This window comes from Heptranchias perlo, chromosome 26 (assembly GCF_035084215.1).
Source record: "Heptranchias perlo isolate sHepPer1 chromosome 26, sHepPer1.hap1, whole genome shotgun sequence".
Classification (NCBI taxonomy): domain Eukaryota; kingdom Metazoa; phylum Chordata; class Chondrichthyes; order Hexanchiformes; family Hexanchidae; genus Heptranchias; species Heptranchias perlo.
This window is the reverse complement of record NC_090350.1, coordinates 5,525,830-5,546,106: the sequence shown is the minus strand read 5'-3', so window position 1 is coordinate 5,546,106 and position 20,277 is coordinate 5,525,830. Positions and strand designations below refer to the sequence as shown.

Below are 20,277 nucleotides of genomic sequence, written 5' to 3'. Positions count from 1 at the left end.
CACCAATAGACAATTTGCACAGAGCAAGGTCCCACAAACAGCAATGTGATAGATAACCAATTAATTTGTTTTAGTGCTGTTGGTTGAGGGAAGAATGTTGTCCAAGATACCGGGAAAACTCTATGCGCTTCAAATAGTATCACAGGGCCTTTTATATTCAGCTGAACAGGCAGATAGTTTATCATCTTATCTGAAAGATGGCAGTATTACTACATTGAGGTGAGGTGAGGTGAGGTGAAAGGAGGGAGGGAGTGATGTAGTGAGGGTTTCAAATTGTTGTTTTCATTTATAATGGATGGTGACATTGGACATAGATAAGTAAAGAAAAACAGAAAGGAGGTTATGTACAAATTGTGTCGTGTTTCAGAAAATTTTCCAAGCCACATTAAAAAAAAACCCAGGTCAAATGCCTGTTAATATTTCACTAACACTGTGTGCATGGGTGGGAAAAATTGAATTTGGAAAACTGGTCATGGGAGGTGTAGTACACACTATGAATATTTAGTAATTGCCTCTAGCTAGTTTTTTAAATGTTATTTTCTTAACTGACCCCTGTAACTCCACTGCCCAATGTGCTACTGAGCCATGCAGAGTCGGAAAGTCGCTGATTTGATTCTTGATCTGTGTGTAGTAGTAATAGGGTTACTACAATTGATCTCAGTATCCCTAGGCTGGGGGTAGGGGGATGAATCAGGCAGGGTTTCTGCTCTGTTCATCATCCAGTGACCCCCCTGCTGGAAAGAGTTCATAGATGAAGACAGAATCAGGGGTCAGCTGTGATGGCCCCCACAGTAAGAATCTTACTTGAATAATCAGCACTTGTGTGAGATACTTGAAGGTGCTGGTACTTAACTCAAGTGGTCATCAGTCACTGGGTAGCGATCACAATTTGTACATAACCTGGTTGATTTTCCCCTACCTCGGCCAGGGTATTAGGGCAATTTTAGGGTCCCACCTACCACTGACTGGCTAAGTTACCACAGACAGTAAATTGAACCTGGGACCATCTGGTCTGCATAGTGATGTATTCATCCGCTGAGCTATCATGCAAGGGTGGAAAGAACCTAAACTCATTTTTTCTCCAACTGTTTGTTTCTGAAAAAGCATCAAATAAAAAAAATCAGAGACTCAAGCGGGACTCCACTGAGGAGAGGTATGGACATGGAGGCACCAAACTGCACTCGTCACCCAAATCCTGATTTCATCCTGTTCTTCAAAAATGATATGTAGGACAATTACTTGGAGCCAATTCTGCTGGGTTTTGTTGCATTGTCTCACTGGCCCTCTGAAGGGGCTCATGTGTTTTGTGTCTGGTGAGCTGGCAAAGTGATGAACAGCAGGGAATCGCAGTTGGCCTTCTAACCTACTGCTGTCACCCCTTCCCCCCCCCACCTGCCCTCAAACCTACACAATGAACTACAATCTCCCGAAGATCAATGCAAATCTATCCAACATCCATTATTTTTTTTTAACTCATCCAAATCCAGATTATTATACAAATGATTGTGTTCTGTGATCCAAACAGGAACATCATATGGGAATGACAATACAGTATTAGGATGAACTGGAGGATGGACGCAAGGTGGGGCAGTAGGTTAGACGCTGGCCTTTTACCTCGGGGTTTAAGTCCTGATAGAACGAAAGTCTTCTCCATCTGTTGGCAGTTAGGATCCTTTGTATGAGCTTGAGTGTATAGTTTTGGTCTCCTTACCTAAGGAAGAATATACTTGCCTTAGAAGTGGTGCAGCGAAGGTTCACTAGTTTAATTCCTGGGATGAGAGGGTTGTCCTATGAGGAGAGATTGAGTAGAATGGGCCAATACTCTCTGGAGTTTAGAAGAATGAGAGGTGATCTCATTGAAACATGTATGATTATGTGGGGGCTTGACGGGTAGATGCTGTGAGGTTGTTTCCATAGCTGGAGAGTCTAGAACTAGAGGGCACAGTCGCAAGATATGGGATCGGCCATTTAAGACTGAGATGAGGTAGAATTTCTTCACTCGGAGGGTCGTGAATCTTTGGAATTCTCTACCCCAGAGGGCTGTGGATGCTGAGTCATTGAATATATTCAAGGCTGAGATAGACAGATTTCTGGACTCTAAGGGAATCAAAGGATATGGGAATCGGGCAGGAAAATGGAGTTGAGGTCGAAGATCAACCATGATCTGATTGAATGGCAGAGCAGGCTCGAGGGGCCACGTGGCCTACTCCTGCTCCTATTTCTTATGTTCTTATGAGTTTGCAGTGGGCATGGATGCATTGTCCCCAAGTGAATATTAATTGGTATGCACTGTCAATCTCACTTAGAAAAGCCACAGGATGGTTGGTGTGGGAAATTGAAAAACGTCACCCTGATGCAATATGCGTTGCACTTCTGACACTGGGGTTGAGACATTGTTAAGACAGTGTGGAGGGAGCTTCACTCTGTATATAACCCGTGCTGAACCTGGGTGTGTTTAATATGAGGAAGCTTTACTCTGTACTTGATCTGGTAGTGCTTGCTGGGGAACAGCTGAAGCATGGTCAGTGCCTGTAATTCAGTTTGAGTCGACACCTATGGGGGGGGGGGGGGGGGGGGGGGAGTGGAATTTTGATTAAAATTGGTCAGTTCAACAGTTTGTTTCCCGTATATGAACAATCAATGTTTGAGCGTGTTACTGAGCGTTTCATTTCAATACACTGCCAATCAGACCGTCAGTGTTCTGCAAATTGAGAATCTGGAGTCAGGTGAACTGGGGGCTTGGTTTTAAGAGCTGGCACCGAGACAGTGATATACATGGTCTGGCTGAAAAAAATGCAGCAGTAAAATAAAATGTAATGAACTACCTTGAGTGCTTGTATGGTCTGTATCACACCGGCGGTGCCTTTACCCAATGAGGCATCAGAACAAGCAGACTCTAGCGCCAATTTTGCAAACGCACACTCCTGGCAGAGAGCCTTGCCTAACGGCCAGAAAGTTGTGGAGTGTACCTAATACAGTCTCATCAGGCAAGGCTCCCCACTGGGTGCTGATTTTATAAAATTGCCCCTTAGATCTAACCAGATTTATACCCACTTTATAAGGAAAAAGGACTTTCAAATCTAGTTTTAGAGAGTAATGAGTGTACAGGAAATATGCTTCAAGTCAGTAGCTGTGTGGGTCCAACTGATAGCTTGTAACAAGGTGTGGCTAACAATCTGAAGCAATTCTTTGCTCTCTCTGCCCCACAGAACTGGTGTATGAAGGATGGAGGGTTCATGGAGCAGGGTAACTTTCAAATATCTCCCACGGATCAACTTTTCAGCAGTACTAGGATGAGCCCTAGAAGCAAGTCCCCTGGCTGACCCCGTACTCAGGGCCGTATGCATGAAGGGAAGGACTCTTAAGAGACAAAGAAAGATCCTGCATTTACTTAGCACCTAATCTTGTCTTTCAGAAACATTTCGAAATGCTTCATATAGTTTGAAGTGTAGTGACTTATGTTGCAGGTAATCGCAGTAGTCATTTTGCACAAAGCAAGATCCCACAAACAACAAACGAGATGAATGACCAGTTCACCTTTTTGGTGATGGTAGTTGAGGGAGGAATGTTGGGCTTCCTACACATGAGATTTTTAAACTAATGCACTGGACCAGGCAGAGTGCCTTCATTTACTGTCTCATCCGTTGCACTGAAGTGTTAGCTTCAGATTATGTGCTTATGTCCTGGATTGGGTCTTGAACCCATAACCTTCCAACTCAAACAAATGCTGCCACTGAGCCAAGCTAGAAAGGACCCAATAATTTGCAGTGGATAGAGAGTATCTGTGATGTTTCAGTGTAAAAACCTTGGTAAATGCAACCCGGTCTTTGCCGTTACTGATACAACTATAACTCTGGGAAGAGATATCATCAGGATGGTTTCACAGCCTTAATCTGGATCTTACAAAGGGGGTTAAATCTGATCAAAGGTGGGATCTGTGTTCATTGAATAGATGCACTCCTCAGTGTGGTACAGAGCTATGGAGACCAGAATATCCCAGGCACTATCTGTGCTGAGTTAACTGATCTTAGTCAAAGCAGCAGTCGGCTATGACAATTGGCCTCAACTTTCCTGGGCTTGTGGGAGGAGGGAGGAAAATCCAGCTGAGCCTAGGCAGGGGATCCAGACTCATTGCTTCAAGACCCCATATTATCTGCTCTGATGTAGTGCCTATGCAGAAGCAGATGCTGTTTATTGTAGCAGTCTTATGCTAAGTTCGTGGAAAATAAAGACTACAGAACGGTACACTGTGATACCTGCGACCCAGATGAGGCCATTATTAATAATACTGCTATGGCCAGCTGAGAAGCGCTAAATATCACTGCAGCAGGCAGAGCGAGGGTTCGGTCTCACTTTCAGCTAATTCCCAAAGTAACTATAACACGAGGAGACCATAAGTGACTGTAACAGTGGATCTCCTGATATTTTTCTTCTCACTCTGTTGTGAGAATATCAGAAATCTGGGTGTGACTATTCCATGCTGTCAAAGTCAGGAAATTGATCCTTCATGAAGCAGAAACCAAAGTTGTGCTGTTTAAAACAGCAGCTCCATTATTTCCCCCACATTACTGGTTGTCATGTGGAGGCACTACTTATTGAGCCTAACATTTCTGATCGAAACGACATCAGCAACAATGTAAACATCAGTACTTGTGCCATGATCCAACATCTATCTCGCCCCCTAAACCACCTGACCCAGCCCAACCTGGTGAAAAAAGGCCCTACTTCAGTGAAAAACTATGAATGCAACAGCGTTCTTCGTGCACAGAACATGATCTCAGAGCACTTTACACTCAGGTGAGCATTGCGTGAGAGAGGAAGAGGGAGAATCAGAACATGGGATGGGGAAGGAGGCGTGGACAAAAGTTGCTTTTATATTGCTCTTTGGCACTGGCCCCCATAGCCTGGGCTTCATGCAGCCAGCAGTCAAATAAATATGAAACTGTTTTCTTCAGACTGGGGTAGATAAACATGCCACTCTGACAGCACCAACACACACTGGTGGTGACACAATGTCCTGACATTACTGCTCCACTGCTGAACGCTGGCCCAAGCTTCATGGCCAGACTGGAAAACTCCCAGCTGTACTTTAGAAAGTTAAATGCTACAGAGTAGTGCAGTTAGTTTGCTCACCCAAGAACTAGGTTGTAATATAAAAGCTGCTAAAGAGAGAGGATTTAAAGTAACATTGAAAACAGGGAGGGAGATGAAGAGAGTTCCAGAGGATAGAAATTTACCTCTTTCATTAGGAATCATCACCAAATTGTACGAGCTCCCAATGTGCTGACCCAGACTGTGCTGATAACGCTGACGTACTCTTCCACATGTGGCTGCAATCAGCCGTAGTGCCCAGTGTCCAAATCTCAATCTCAATCTAGCTATGTTTAAGAATGAAAAGCAATCTATAAAAGGAGACACAGGCTGTGTTTTGATGAAGGAAAATGTGGAACAAATGTCCACCAATGATATAGGCAAAAGAATGGGGAATGAGGAGTAATCCAGCCTTTGAGAAGAAATAGAGTTGCAGTGAGCCGTTTTCTAAATCACTTTCTGCTGCCATCTTGAAGTCATGATGTCATCTTTCTATCGCTTGCTCTGATGTTACTGGTTTCTTAAAGCAGCTGCTGCCTCACACTCAATCATTCAGCTATTCGCCAGCTAAAGACCACTGTAAACTCAGGAACAGGACTTTTACTGTAACCATATCCCACCAGTCCAGGGGAGTTTTTAGTGAGTCACAAATTGCTGACATGCAATTGTAGTTTCCCATCACAGCCAATTTAAAAACAAACAAACCTACTCTTAAATATTTAGGTCATTTTGGAAACATAAATACATCCACACTGCACTTCAGATAGAAGTAACATTTATTAATGTGTTGAATTAATATTCTAGAGGTGCTGTCTCCTTGAAAGGGTGTTTGGCAAACCTTTCATTTACACTTTACTTTTTCTCCCTTCCTCCTCTGAAGCTACTGACTCTTAGCTAGGGTTCGGTTCCATAAGCACCAGCCAGCCTCCAGTATCCCAACCAAGGTGTGTAAGCCTAGACAGTATCAGCAGGCTATTCATCGTGGAGGACATTACTGCCAAGCCTTATCCTGTCCTCACTCGACACCAATACTTTCCAATAGGAGTTACTGCAGAGCGACTAGGAGCAGGTATCCTGGCTGCAGAGGGGTTACCAGCAGCCTGGAAGCCCTACTGAGAAACGTAGAGAAGATGTTTTCACTTGCGGGGGAGACCAGAACTAGGGGCCAGAAATATAAAATAGTCACTAATAAATCCAATGGCGAATTCAAGAGAAACTTCTTTACTCAGAGAGTAGTGAGAATGTGGAACTCACTACCACAAGGAGTAGTTGAGGCGACTAGCATAGATGCATTTAAGGGGAAGCGAGATAAACACATGAGGGAGAAAGGAATAGAAGGATATGCCGATAGAGTGAGATGAAATAGGGAGGGAGGAGGCTCATGTGGAGCATAAACACCGGCATGGACCTGTTGGGCGAATGGTCTTGTTACTGTGCTGTACATTCTATATAATTCTATGATCTGATGGCCTCTTCCACACCCTCCCCCCTCCACAAATACCCAGACCATTCACAAAAGTGGAAATATGGAGCAACACAGGAAGGGGAATAACTTCCCAAAGCCACACAGCATGATGAGTCAGTGATGCAAGTTTACTTAGGATCCTTGAAATCTCCTGACCTGCCAAGCATTAAGAACCATTACCAAATTGTCCTCAGCCTGTGCCCAACTGTGCTGAAAACCCCAATGTACTCTCCCACGTATGTCTGCAAGTGTTTAAGTATCTAAATCTCTATCTAGCTATGTTCGAGATTGCCTCAAAATCTAGAAGTGGGGACACAGGCTGGTGTTTAGAGGAGGGAAGGTGCACAGACAGTTTACACTGAGCGTGGTAAACGTGTGGACTGTCCAAGGAGGCAAACAGAGTGAAAAAAATTAAGGGAATAACACTCCGCTCTGTGATATCAGTGATACAAATTTACTGGTAAATAACTGGCAGTAGATTTTGATGAAGGTCGCTGTCTAGGACATAAGGACGACATATCCTGGCCAGCAAGGGGAGGCTGACAAAGTCACAAGGGGACTGTCGCCTGCCCCATGACTGGAAATTATTTCACAAGTCACATTGACTGACTGGAATATATTCTGATAAAATACTTGGAGTGTATTTTCAGTGGGGGAGTTGCCGAGAAGTTGAGCCAGTTGAGGTTTTTACTGCACATCTGTGGTGGGTCAGTAGGCATCAGATTTTTATTTCCCTTTGTAATTTTCAAACTTCACGCTCTCAGTATCATATGTTGGAATTTTGGGCAAATGATTTTCCAACCATTTAGATTACTTAGGAAAATTGTGAGCAGCGTGAAGCCAAATTTCCAGTATTAGCCACAGGACAGCAAACTTCCCCTCTCGGCCATGAAGTTGGTACATTACCCCTTCCATATTTCCCCCATTTTCTCCCTTTCTCTCCTGAAGGCATTAATTCATGCTAAGATACGGCTCCACGTGTGCCATTACCCTGAGCTACCTCATCCAAGTGACCAATCTTGATGTGAGCGCAGTGAGTGAGTGTCAGCAGTTCAAACCCACCCCCGCCCCCCCAAAAATGAAGAGCCAAGCTCACTCTGTCCTCAATCGACACAAACTTACTTTCTAACCGGGAGTCACTGGATAGCAATCAGGAGTAGGAATCCTGGGCAATTTACATACTTACCAATCTAGGAAACCAAAACCAAAAATAGCTGACAGCACAAAAACAATCCTAAATATAGGCCTATCACACACGTGGACAAGGAGTTAGACTGAAAGTGTAGTGGGTCAAAGGCTTGTCATAAATTAAGCTGCAGATTCACCCAATGTTCTATAACTTTTCATAGGATCTTGGAATCATACTGTGCAGAAGGAAGCCATTCAGCCCATTGTGTCTATGCTGGCTCTTTGAAACAGCTCTCCAATTAGTCCCATTTCCCTGCTCTTCCCTCATAGCTCTAAGTTTTTCCCTTCAAGTATTTATCCAATTTCCTTTTGAAAATTACTACTCAAAATCATGAACGGTTTTGACAGAGAAAATAAGAAGAAACTGTTTCCAGTGGCAGAAGGATCAGTAACCAGAGGACACAGAGTTAAGGTGATCGGCAAAAGGGCCAGAGGTGACATGAGGAAACATTTTTTTATGCAGCGAGTTGTAATGATCTGGAATTCACTGCCTGAAAGGGCAATGGAAGTAGATTCAGTAGTAGCTTTCAAAAGGGAATTGAATAAATACATCTCTTCTCTTTTCCAGAGCGAAGAGCCCCAGAACAGATAAGGCTGAGGGGTGACCTGATAGATGTCTTTAAGATAATGAAAGGGTTTGATAGGGTAGACAAGAGAAAATGTTTCCACTTGTGGGTGAGTCCAAAACTAGAGATCATTAATATAAGATAGTCACTAATAAATCCAACAGGGAATTCAGGAGAAACTTCTTTACCTAAAGAGTGGCAAGAATGTGGAACTTGCTACCACAAGGAGTAGTTGAGGCAAATAGCATAAATGCATTTAAGGGGAAGCTAGATAAGCACATGAGGGAGAAAGGAATAGAACGGTATCCTGATAGGAATAGATGAGGTAAGGAGGGAGGAGGCTCGTGTGGAGCATAAAGACCGGCATAGACCAGTTGGGCCGAATGGCCTGTTTCTGTGCTGTAGACTCAATGTAACTTGATGTAACTCACATTTCCCTGTGGATGTTGGTGGCTCTGACAAGGATTGTACAAGCTTTCTTTCCTGCTAGTTTACAGTAATAAAGGGACCTCCAACCAGCAGTATTATCAAACTGAAGGAAGTGGGTGCTGGAATTCACAATAAGACCAATGATGTAGATCACAGGAGTACATGAGAATGAATGTGCCAAACTCAGTATTATTTCTTTCATGTCACAAAGAGTAAAACTCATTGTACCCAAAGCACACATCTCTCATTTCCAAACCCTGGCAATTTCACTAGAACTGGGACTAAAATGCTCAAATAAACACCCTCCTTGCTTCAAAAAAGCAGCTGCAACTGATCCTGAAACCTCTTCATAACTGTGTTGTGATGAGACTCGCTGAGATGGCTAGAAAACCCTTTCCTATCCCATGCATGGCAACCTTCTGAATAGGGTGTGCAGGTGCAATGTAAACAAAAGTGAGCCCGTGATGACTCTGCACAGCATTGTCCAGAAGGTTCACATCACTTGATTTTCACTACAAATGCAGATACGCCAGGTGGACACAGGTCGAAACACTGATCATCTGTATAAAACCAGGCAGTTGACATGTATGTGAAATCCCACCGCAGCCATTACCCAGCAATCTACTGGTTTAGCAGGCATTACACGACAGGGATTAAAAAAAACACACACACACAGATCAACCACCACAACACCATACACAGGGCAGGTGCTGATATGATACTTCTCATGTCTGTAAGTTTTTTCTTAAAAGTTTCTTGTAAGTTATGTGAAAGTACTTCTTGGAGGCTGAAAATAAAAGTTCCAAATCCATTTTCTTGTTGAATGCTTAGCAACTTGTTAAGAAGTTTGCTGTTATCAAAAAAAAAATCAGCAATGTATTGTTATCCTGAAATGGAGATGAGCCATTTAATATACCACCTGGTATTAAAAGCCAAACTTATACACCACACTCCTCCTTTGCTTGACATCCACTGGTATTGTTTTGTTACTGATTAGCATAAACCAGTTAAAACATAAAATACACACTCTCACAAAGAAAAAATGAAACATATATGGGAGTGTCTGCTAACAGTGAAAGGCTATGTCTGCAGCAGGCTGGGGATGAACTGTTGGGCCAGAACACACTGTCCGCAGCAGGATGGTGGCAGACTGTCGGACTGGGAGGAACTGTTGGTGGGATTATTAGGCTGAAGAGGGGACTGTTGGTTGGAATGCAGGGGGAGGTACTATTAGGTTGGGGGAAAACCAGAGGGAGGTGACTATCTCCCTTATGTTACAGTTATATGAAGCTCTGGTTAGACCCCATCTGGAGTACTGCATTCAGTTCTGGGCACTGCTCCTCAGGACATATCGGCCTTGGAGGGGATGCAGCACAGATTCACCAGAATAACATCGGGGCTAAAAGGGTTAAATTATGAGGACAGGTTGCATAGACTAGGCTTGTATTCCCTTGAGAATAGAAGATTAAGGGGTGATTTAATTGAGCTTTTTAAGATGATGAAAGCATTTGATAGGGTAGATAGAGAAAAACTATTTCCTCTGGTGGGGGTGTCCAGAACAAGGGGGCATAACCTTAAAATTAGAGCTAGGCCGTTCAGGGTTGAAATCAGGAAGCACTTCTTCACACAAAGGGGAGTGGAAATCTGGATCTCTTTCTCCCAAAAAGCTGCTGAGGTTGGAGGTCAATTGAAAATTTTCAAAACTGAGATTGATAGGTTTTTGTTGGGTTTTAAGGGTTTCAGAACCAAGGAGTTAAGATACAGATCAGCCATGATCTAACTGAATGGCGGAACAGACTCGAGGGGCTGAATGGCCTCCTCCTGGGCCCATATTCCCGCTGCACTTATCTTCCTACCTGAGCTGCCTCGGACTGGCCGCTGATACCGTTTCGCTCCCTAGATGCCGGAGTCCCTGAGTGAAATGTTCTTGAGCAGACTGTGTTCTAGCTCTAACGGAGACATGGTAAAACTAATTAAAAAGAACACACATTCAGATGATCCTGTTTGTCCATGTCCAGATGCAGTGATTTCAGCCGTTGTTACGGTCACAGGGACCACCAGCCCTTCCTGCAGTTTTACCGCCGCCTGCGCGCGCTGTTTCAGTTGCCAATCCCGCGCTTTTCCACCGTGCGCGCCAGGAGCGGACGCTGCCTGGGTGTGACGGTTGTGCCGAGCGCGCGCTGCCTTTCAACCGTCAACCGACACGGGGCGGGCGAACGTCGGCCGCCTGCCTGAACCCGCAACGTTAACGGGTATGGACTTGTTCTTTCCCCCATCCCTAACCTGGCGACACCAAAGCCTGCCCTTCTATCTGAGCACAGACCTGGGTTGGAAGCAGAACCCTGCACCCTCTTAACCAGGGGCTGGATGTCTGTACTGCGCCGCCGCGTACGGAGAGTTGGAGGCCCAACCGACCCCGCTTTTAGTGCCGCCCTCCTTCCCGCTGAGCAGCGGGTCCAGCGGCCTTACCCGCTCTTCATCATCCCTCCCTTCAACCCAAACCAACCGACCTCCCTCTTTCATTCTCCCAACAACTTGCAGCTCAAGCCTGGTGTCTGAAAAACAACCATTCACCACTACTCTCTGCTTTCTGTCCCTTAGTCAATTTTACATCCACGTTGCCACTGTCCCATTAATCCCACGGGCTTTAATTTTACTAACAAGCCTATCTACTTCTATCAAGTGCCTTTTGAAAGTCCGTACACGCAGCATCAACCGCACAACCCTCTCCATTACTTCATCAAAGAACTCAATCAAGTTAGTCAAACATGATTTTCCTTTAACAATTCCGTGCTGACTTTCATTTATTAGCCCATACATTTCCAAGTGCCAATTAATTTTGTCCTGGAATATTGTCTCCAAAAGTTTCCCCCATCTCCGATGTTAAGCTGACTGACCTGTAATTGCTGGGTTTATCCCTCTCCCTTTTATTGCTCAGGGTGTAACATTTGCAATCCTCCAGTCCCCTGGCACCACTCCCTTACCTAAGGAGGATTGGAAGATTGTGGCCAGAGCGTCCACCCTTACTTCCCTCAGTAACCTAGGATGCGGGTGAGTTTTCTACTTTGAGCGCTGCCAACCTTTTAAGTACCTCCTCTTTATCTATTTTTATCCTATCGAATTTCTCTACTATCTCCTCCTTTACTGTGACATTGACAGCATCCTCTTCTTTAGTGAAGACAGATGCAAAGTATTCATTTTGTACCTCTGCCTCCACAAGAAGATCTCCTTTTTGGTCCCAAATTGGCCCCACCCTTCCTTTGACTACCCTTTTACTATTTATATTTTTATAAAAGACTTTTGGGTTCCCTTTTTGTTACCTGCTAATCCTTTCTCATTTCCTCCATCATTTGTAAAAACTAGTGCAAAGCATTTATTTAATATCTCCACCATACCTTCATAATTAGACTCTAAAACAAAAGGAAAATACTGCAGATGCTAGAAATCTGAAATAAAAACAGAAAATGCTGGAAACACTCAGCAGGTCAGGCAACATCTCTGGAGAGAGAAACAGAGTTAATGTTTCAGGTTAACCTTCATTAACCTTTCGTCACAACTTGTCCTCATCAAACACTTCCAGGGCAGGTACAGCATGGGTTAGATAAATAGAATAGTTCCCTCTACGCTGTACAAACAATGTGCTGCAGCCTTAACCTCAGAGAGCCTCTTACTGCACCAGGATTACATTAGCAATCCTGTAACCTCTGACTGAAATTGGTAATTAGTTCTAATTAAAGACAGTTTTGTGCTGTGCATACCTACTTCTAACTGGTGTAACAGGCTGTTACCGACCCAGGACCCAGGAATGAATTAGACACACAGACTATGGTATCCAAACCAGCTTAGTTTATTCATCCCCGATGGACCTCTACTTACAACATCGAACCAGACAGTCACCTGTATTATCTTAGCTCCTTCTGCTTCACGCTGCTCCATGTGGATCAGTCACCCACATTCAGTCCTTACAATGTACTGGACAAGTACTTTCCTGCATACCACTTGTCTGTCTATCTGTCTGTGTATGTCACTCCCTCTTCCTTGCCCTCCACCCCCCCCCCCAGAACAATAATCACTGGTAAATGTACACTATTACTGTGCCTATTGTTCAATAATCACCGGTAATTGTACTCTAGCACTGTGTCTATTCGACAAAAATCAGTGGTAATTGTACGCAAGCACTGTGCCTAGTGTGCAATGATCACCGGTAATTGTACTCTAGCTCTGTGTCTATCACATAATAATCACTAGTAATTGTACTCGAGCACTGAGTCTAGTATACAATGATCACTGGTAGTAGTACTCGAGCACTGAGTCTATTAAACAATGATCAATGGTAATTGGAATCTAGCACTGAATCTATTATAATATGATCAATGGTAATTGTACTCTAGCGCTGAGTCTATTATATAATAATCACTGGTAATTGTATTCTAGCACCGAGTCTATTATACATTACTCACTGGTAATTGTACTCTAGTTCTGTGTCTGTTTTACAATAATCACTAGTAATTGTTGTGTAACACAATGTCTGTTATACAATAATCACTGGTAGTTGTAGTGCAGCAATGATTATTATACATTAATCGCTGTTAATTGCACCCTAACACTGTGTGCTTTGTACAATAATCACTGGTACTTGTACCTTACCATTGAGTCAATTATACAATAATCACAGGTAATTGTACTCTAGCACTGAATCTATTATACAATAATCACTGGTAATTGTACTCTAACACTGCGTCTATTGTTCAGTAATCACTGGTAATTGTAGTGTAGCACTGTGTCTATTATACAATAATCACTGGTAATTGTTGTGTAACACTGTGTCTGTTAATACAGTAATCACTGGTTATTGTACTCTAGTACTGAGTATTATACAATAATCACTGGTAATTGTACTCTAACACTGCGTTTATTATACAATAATCACTGGTAATTGTACTCTAACACTGCGTTTATTATACAATAATCACTGGTAATTGTACTCTAACACTGCGTTTATTATACAATAATCACTGGTAATTGTACTCTAACACTGCGTTTATTATACAGTAATCACTGGTAATTGTACTCTAACACTGCGTTTATTATACAATAATCACTGGTAATTGTACTCTAACACTGCGTTTATTATACAATAATCACTGGTAATTGTACTCTAACACTGCGTTTATTATACAATAATCACTGGTAATTGTACTCTAACACTGCGTTTATTATACAATAATCACTGGTAATTGTACTCTAACACTGCGTTTATTATACAATAATCACTGGTAATTGTACTCTAACACTGCGTTTATTATACAATAATCACTGGTACTTGAATACCGTAATTATTGGTAATTGTACTCTAGCACTGTGGTTATTATACAATAATCACCGGTACTTGTTCTCTAGCACTAAGTCTAATATACAATGATCACTGGAAATTGTACTCTAGCACTGTCTATGATATGATAATCACCGGTACTTGTACTCTAATCTTGAGTCTATTATACAATAATCATTGGTAATTGTACTCTAGCACCGAGTCAATGATACAATAATCACTGGTAGTTGTAGTGCAGCAACGATTCTATTATACATTAATCACTGTTAATTGCACTCTAGCACTGTGTGCTTTATACAATAATCACTGGTAAATGCACTCTAGCACTGTGTCTATTATAAAATAATCACTGGTACTTGTACTCTGGCACTGAATCTATTATACAATAATTAGTGGTAATTGTACTCTAGCACTGTGTGTATTATACAATAATCACCGGTAAGTGTATTCCAGCACTGAATCTATTGTACAATAATCACTGGTAATTGTAGTGTAGCACTGTGTCTATTATACCAGAATCATTGGTAATTATAGCATAGCACAGGGTCTATTATTCAATAATAATTGTGCTCTACCACTGTGGTTATTATAGAATAATCATTGGATTTGTACTCTAGCACTGTGTTTATTATACAATAATCACTGGTACTTGTACACCGAGTGTATTATACAGTAATTACTGGTAATTGTTCTCTAGCACTGTGTTTATTATACAATAATCACTGGTACTTGTACACCGAGTGTATTATACAGTAATTACTGGTAATTGTTCTCTAGCACTGTGTTTATTATACAATAATCACTGGTACTTGTACACCGAGTGTATTATACAGTAATTATTGGTAATTGTACTCTAGCACTGTGGTTATTATACAATAATCACTGGTACTTGTACACCGAGTGTATTATACAGTAATTATTGGTAATTGTACTCTAGTGCTGTGTTTATTATACAATAATCACTGGTACTTGTACACCGAGTGTATTATACAGTAATTATTGGTAATTGTACTCTAGCACTGTGGTTATTATACAATAATCACTGGTACTTGTACACCGAGTGTATTATACAGTAATTATTGGTAATTGTACTCTAGTGCTGTGGTTATTATACAATAATCGCTGGTAATTGTACTCTAACACTTTATTATACAATTATCACTGGTACTTGTTCTCTGGCACTGAGTCTAATATACAATGATCACTGGTAATTGTACTCTAGGACTTAGCCTATTGTACAATAATCACTGGTAATTGCAGTGTAGGAATGTGTCTAATTTACAATAATTTCTGTTAATTGTGCTCTAGTACTGTGTCTATTATACAATGATCACTGGTACTTGTACTCTAGCACTGTGTCTATTATACAATGATCACTGGTAATTGTGCTCTAGTACTGTGTCTGTTATTGTATGATCACTGGTAGTTGTACTCTAGCATTGTGTCTATTTAAGAATGATAACTGCAATTATACTCTAGAACTGAGTCTATCTTAGTATGATCATTGGTAATTGTACTCAAGCACTGAATCTATTATATAATAAGCACTGGTAATTGTACTCTAGCACTGAGTCTTTATATAATAATCAGTGGTAATTGTACTCTAGCACTGAGCCTATTATACAATAATCAATTTTAATTGTACTTCAGCACTGAGTCTATTATATAATAATCACTGGTATATGTAACTCTAACAAATTAGCTAATTGGCATCGTGGAATAGAAGGCAAATTCTGCTTGGGAATTTTCAAATTTAGTGCCATTTATACTGGGGGGTGAGGGGTGATAGGAGATGAATGGAGGTCAGACAGACCTGAAGGGAGGGAATTATAATTTCTGAATAACAGTAGAGTGAGCCAGGAAGTTCAGGTTACTTGTACATCCTTCTGGTCAGTTGATACTGCAGTACAGCTGAATAGGCAGTTGTTTTTACAGAGTTACAGTATAGTCATACTGGTGTAGTTACAGGGAAAGACTACAGTTTAGGCAGATGTAGTTCCAGGGAATCCATGCAGCCAGATAGATGTAGTTACAGGGATACAGTACAGGCAGGTGTAGTTACAGGGATACTGTACAGACAGGTATATTTACAGGGATACAATACAGTCAGACAAGTCTAGCTATGGAAGTAACATACAGTCAAATGAACCAGTGTATTTACAGGGATGCAGTACAGTGAGGTGCAGTTACAGGGATGCAGTGCAGTCAGACAGGGAATGCTCGCCCATAAAGTGTTCATGCAGCAGTCAGCAAGGATCCAGTCTCAAAGCACATTGACAAACCCAGGACAGAACAAAATTCTAACACTTGTTTGCTGAATAGATTTTCTATCTGTAGTCTGGTTCCATAACAAGTGTGGGATGATGGACAACAATATATTCACTGAATTTTGGGAATAGTTGGGAGCTATGGAAAGGTGAGATAGACATTGACACAGTTAGATTAATGATCCACAGCTCCTGTGTTCACTATATCTGATTCAATTATTTATCTTCTCTTTGTCTCCAACAGATTCCTGCTTGTGTTCAGCTGTCTCGTCCTGTCAGTGTTTTCAACCATACCCAGTCACCAGAGTTTGGCAAATTCCGGACTCTTTATCCTGGTAAGAGGGACAAGTGGGAGCAGCGGGTAAAGGTTAACTGAGTATATATGTAATTAGCCATTTTAAATTCTGTCATTTTTTAACTTATTATAATTGTTTGAGAATGGAATGGTTGGAACAGTAACCAGGAACAGTGCCACAGCTGAGGGCGCACATTAGTGTCACAGGCAGAGATGCACGTAACAGTCTGCTCAGGTTATTAAGGATGCACATCAGCTTCCCCAATGATCCAGTGGGCAAGATACTACTCAGTGTATGGCTCTGAGTCATACACCAGAAGGTCCCATGTTCAATCCCTTATCTATGCCGAGTTAGAAGATCTCAGTCAGGCCAGTAGTGAAGGCTCAGTAAATGGCCTTAGTGCCCCTTAGCTCAAGAGGGGAAGAAATCAGCGAGTCCTGCTCCTGATCAGTGTGCAGTGACTCTGCCTGGAAATTGTATGCATGTGGTCACTGAGCGAAACAGGGCTGGGCTCAATTGTGACACTCCCATGGCCAAATATGCTGCAGACACTCACTGCGGCTGAAATGCGATGGCAGGACTCCCAACTGCTCCAAACTTTACGCTCTGTATTATTGGGCGCAGGGACCTGAGGTCTGCGGTACGTGTGACGTGCTCAACACGTCCCAATGCAACCACCAATGCATAGTGTGCTCAGAGTGCACTATGTGCACAAAGCTCGTTAAGACCTGTAGGGAGGGCGGGCGGCATCCCATCATGTAACTGGAGCACCTAAAATAGAAAAAAAAACCGTGGCACTGAATGGGCAGCCAGCAGCTATTGATTGACTGCTGTTGCTCAATATTGTAGCCCCTAACCCAAAAGTGGTCCCAGCATGCCATTCGCTACACACAAGGAGTACTGATAAAATATTAAATGAGCTAACCGTACATTATTGTGCAAGGCCATTTGATATTAGAGCAGGCATGGCTGGGGTCCAATTCGTTGCAGTCTCAATGCAGCTGCAGTGGGACAGCATTATTGACCCCTGTAGTCTGGGCCACACTTGAAGAATGGCCAGTTGGGCAAATTACCAAAAGGCTAGCAGTGCCATGGAACTGAGCCCCAGAATTATTCAGCACCTTCAGGACAGGACAAAAGAAAACCGAGAATGCCTGGAACAGTAATTACTGATTCAGTCAGAGTTCAGCAAGCAGCTGAAATGTTGCACAGGGTTTAGAGGAGGCACATCATGGACCAACAGTTTATGCAATTAATAAACCACCAAGTGGCAATATTGTCCAGAGATTGTGGTATGTTATTTATTTTTCAGGTCCTTTATGTGTACTTTATTCATACAGGAATTGTTCCCCTTGTATCCGATGTGTCCTGTGCATGCACAGGAGCTGACACTGATACAATACCAGACAGGAGTGAATTGTTCCCTTTTACCCGTTGTGTACTGTATATGCACAGGAGCTGACGCTGAGACACACTTGAGCCATACATTACTAGACAGGACATACCTTACTGCCTTGCAGCCAGTCCTTCGCTTCCTCCTCATCACTTATAAAGATCCCTGTAAACACTGCAGAACACCTGACTAATCCATCTGTTCCTAAACAGCAACCAAAATGCTACGTTTATGTAAGGAATATTAACCGTAGTATGTTGCTGACAATAGTAAACCTGCCCAGGGAGCTCCAGTAAATAACGCAAGGGCTCCAATTATATAACTAGCATTCTGCTGTGCAAGGGGCATCTCTCTCACACTGACTGTTGGCACCAGATTCCTGCCTGATACTCTCTTAATTAGGAATTTCAAAATTTGCATATCCGGTAAAGCCCAGAATATAATTAAGTAATAAATCAGAAATGTCAATTAGAGCTTTAAAAAGAATCAGAAATCTGCAAGTTTTTATCCACATTGGTTTGGTAATCAGCAGAGCCATATGCCTTGGACAAATTCTGTGTGTGAGGCTTTTAGTCACAACCTTTACATCTCAAGCACCACCCTGTGAGAAAAATCATAAACTTGGACCCAAGCTGTGTCCTTCATGTGGGTTGCAGACACTCAGTGAGTTACTCAGAGACACTGTGCTGAGTTAGCTGATCTCAGTCGGTAGTGGGACCACCATAACTGGCCTCAGCAGAGTAGGGAAGGGAAAAATCGAGCAGGGTTCTCACAGCTAATCGCTGTACAGCGGTCTCCCGTTTGAAGTATTGTGTGGACACTAGATCAATTTTCCGAGCATACACTGGTGGCAGGAAACCTCACCCATCACAAGTGCACATTCAGAGAATTGCCCCCATTGGGTAACGGTAGGCTCGGTCACCCCCATTGGTAACAAAACAAAATTTTATTTCACTCCTCTTTCGTGTTCTCTGTTCCTTAGTTTTTTCTTTTTTCTTGCTGTCTCCTTTTCCCTGTATTTTTCTTTCTCACTTCACCATCCATGCAGCTATGGGATTACAAATAGTTTCTCTTACTTCCTGTCAATGAAGAATGAGCGAAAGAAAGAGGTAGTTTCTTTGGAGGCAGGGCCATAGATTCATAACCATAGTGCTTGCCACCCCAATTAAAACTATAAGATCTGTATTTGATACAACTCCTCGTGACTTTCTGTGCACGGGACTGCAGCCAAGATAAGGATCTTAACAAAATTGGTGGGGATTTCAACTTGAACCCTATCACTAGCGATACTGCACTTCGACAGTCCAACACACTGTACCAGTAGTGCTAGCATTACATCAATCAGCATCTATCTCACATGACCCTCTGGGGTCAACTGGTCCCAATATTTTTATTCTTCCATTCAAGTTTCATTGGAATCTTCTAGTGAGATCCATAGGCTTGGCATGGTTAGGTCATTGTACACTTTGTTGAGAGATGTCACATTGCAGCCTGTCATTTAATTATGCCACTTTAGTTGAACAGATATTGGTACAGAGGTGGATGGAATTTCAGGAGTGGGAAACCTGGCTGATTTTTTCCCCCCCTCCTTAGTTCAGGGATGCTGAGTCCAATTTTGGTGCCCCTAAGATGAGCTAACTCAACACAGAGTAGGGATGGAATGTGAGGCCTTTCTGATGAATCTGGGTCAGTAGCAACAACAACATCATGCATTTATATGCGTCTTTAACGTAAGAAATCCTCCCAAGACACTTCACAGAAAAATTGACATTGAGCCAAACAAGGAGATATTAGGATGGGTGACTAAAACCTGGTCAAAGAGGTATGTTTAAGGAGGGTCTTAAAGGATGGGAGAAAGGTGGAAAGGCAGAAATGTTTAGGGAAGGAATTCCAGAGTTTAGGACCTAGACGGTTGAAGGCACGGCCGCCAGTGATGGGGCAAAAGGATTGCAGGATCCATAAGAGGTCAGGATTGTTGGAACGCAGAATTCTTGGAGAAAGGTAGGCACAGATTTGGGAGGCAACAGCACATTCAGAGACTTTGGAGTGGAAAAGGAGGTTGGAGATGGGGTGGTAGTTTGCAAGGACAAGGGTGTTTTTTTGAGGGGGGGTGATGACGGCAGATTTGAAAGAGGGTACAGTACCTGAGGAGAGTGAACCGTTTACAATATCAGCTAGCATGGGGGCCAGGAAGGGAAGTTGGGTGGTCAGCAGTTTAGTGGAAATATGGTTGAGAGAATAGGAGGTGGG

General features: G+C 42.6%; 1 protein-coding gene across 1 annotated transcript in view; it reads left to right on the top strand.

Annotated features, from left to right (window-relative positions):
• LOC137342490 (potassium voltage-gated channel subfamily KQT member 4-like) overlaps positions 1-20,277 on the top strand; it is a 541,779-nt gene that overhangs the window by 315,945 nt on the left and 205,557 nt on the right. Inside the window, exon 2 of the mRNA XM_068006381.1 lies at positions 16,583-16,673. Coding sequence (XP_067862482.1) covers positions 16,583-16,673 — 91 coding nt within the window. The remainder of the gene's footprint in view (positions 1-16,582; positions 16,674-20,277) is intronic.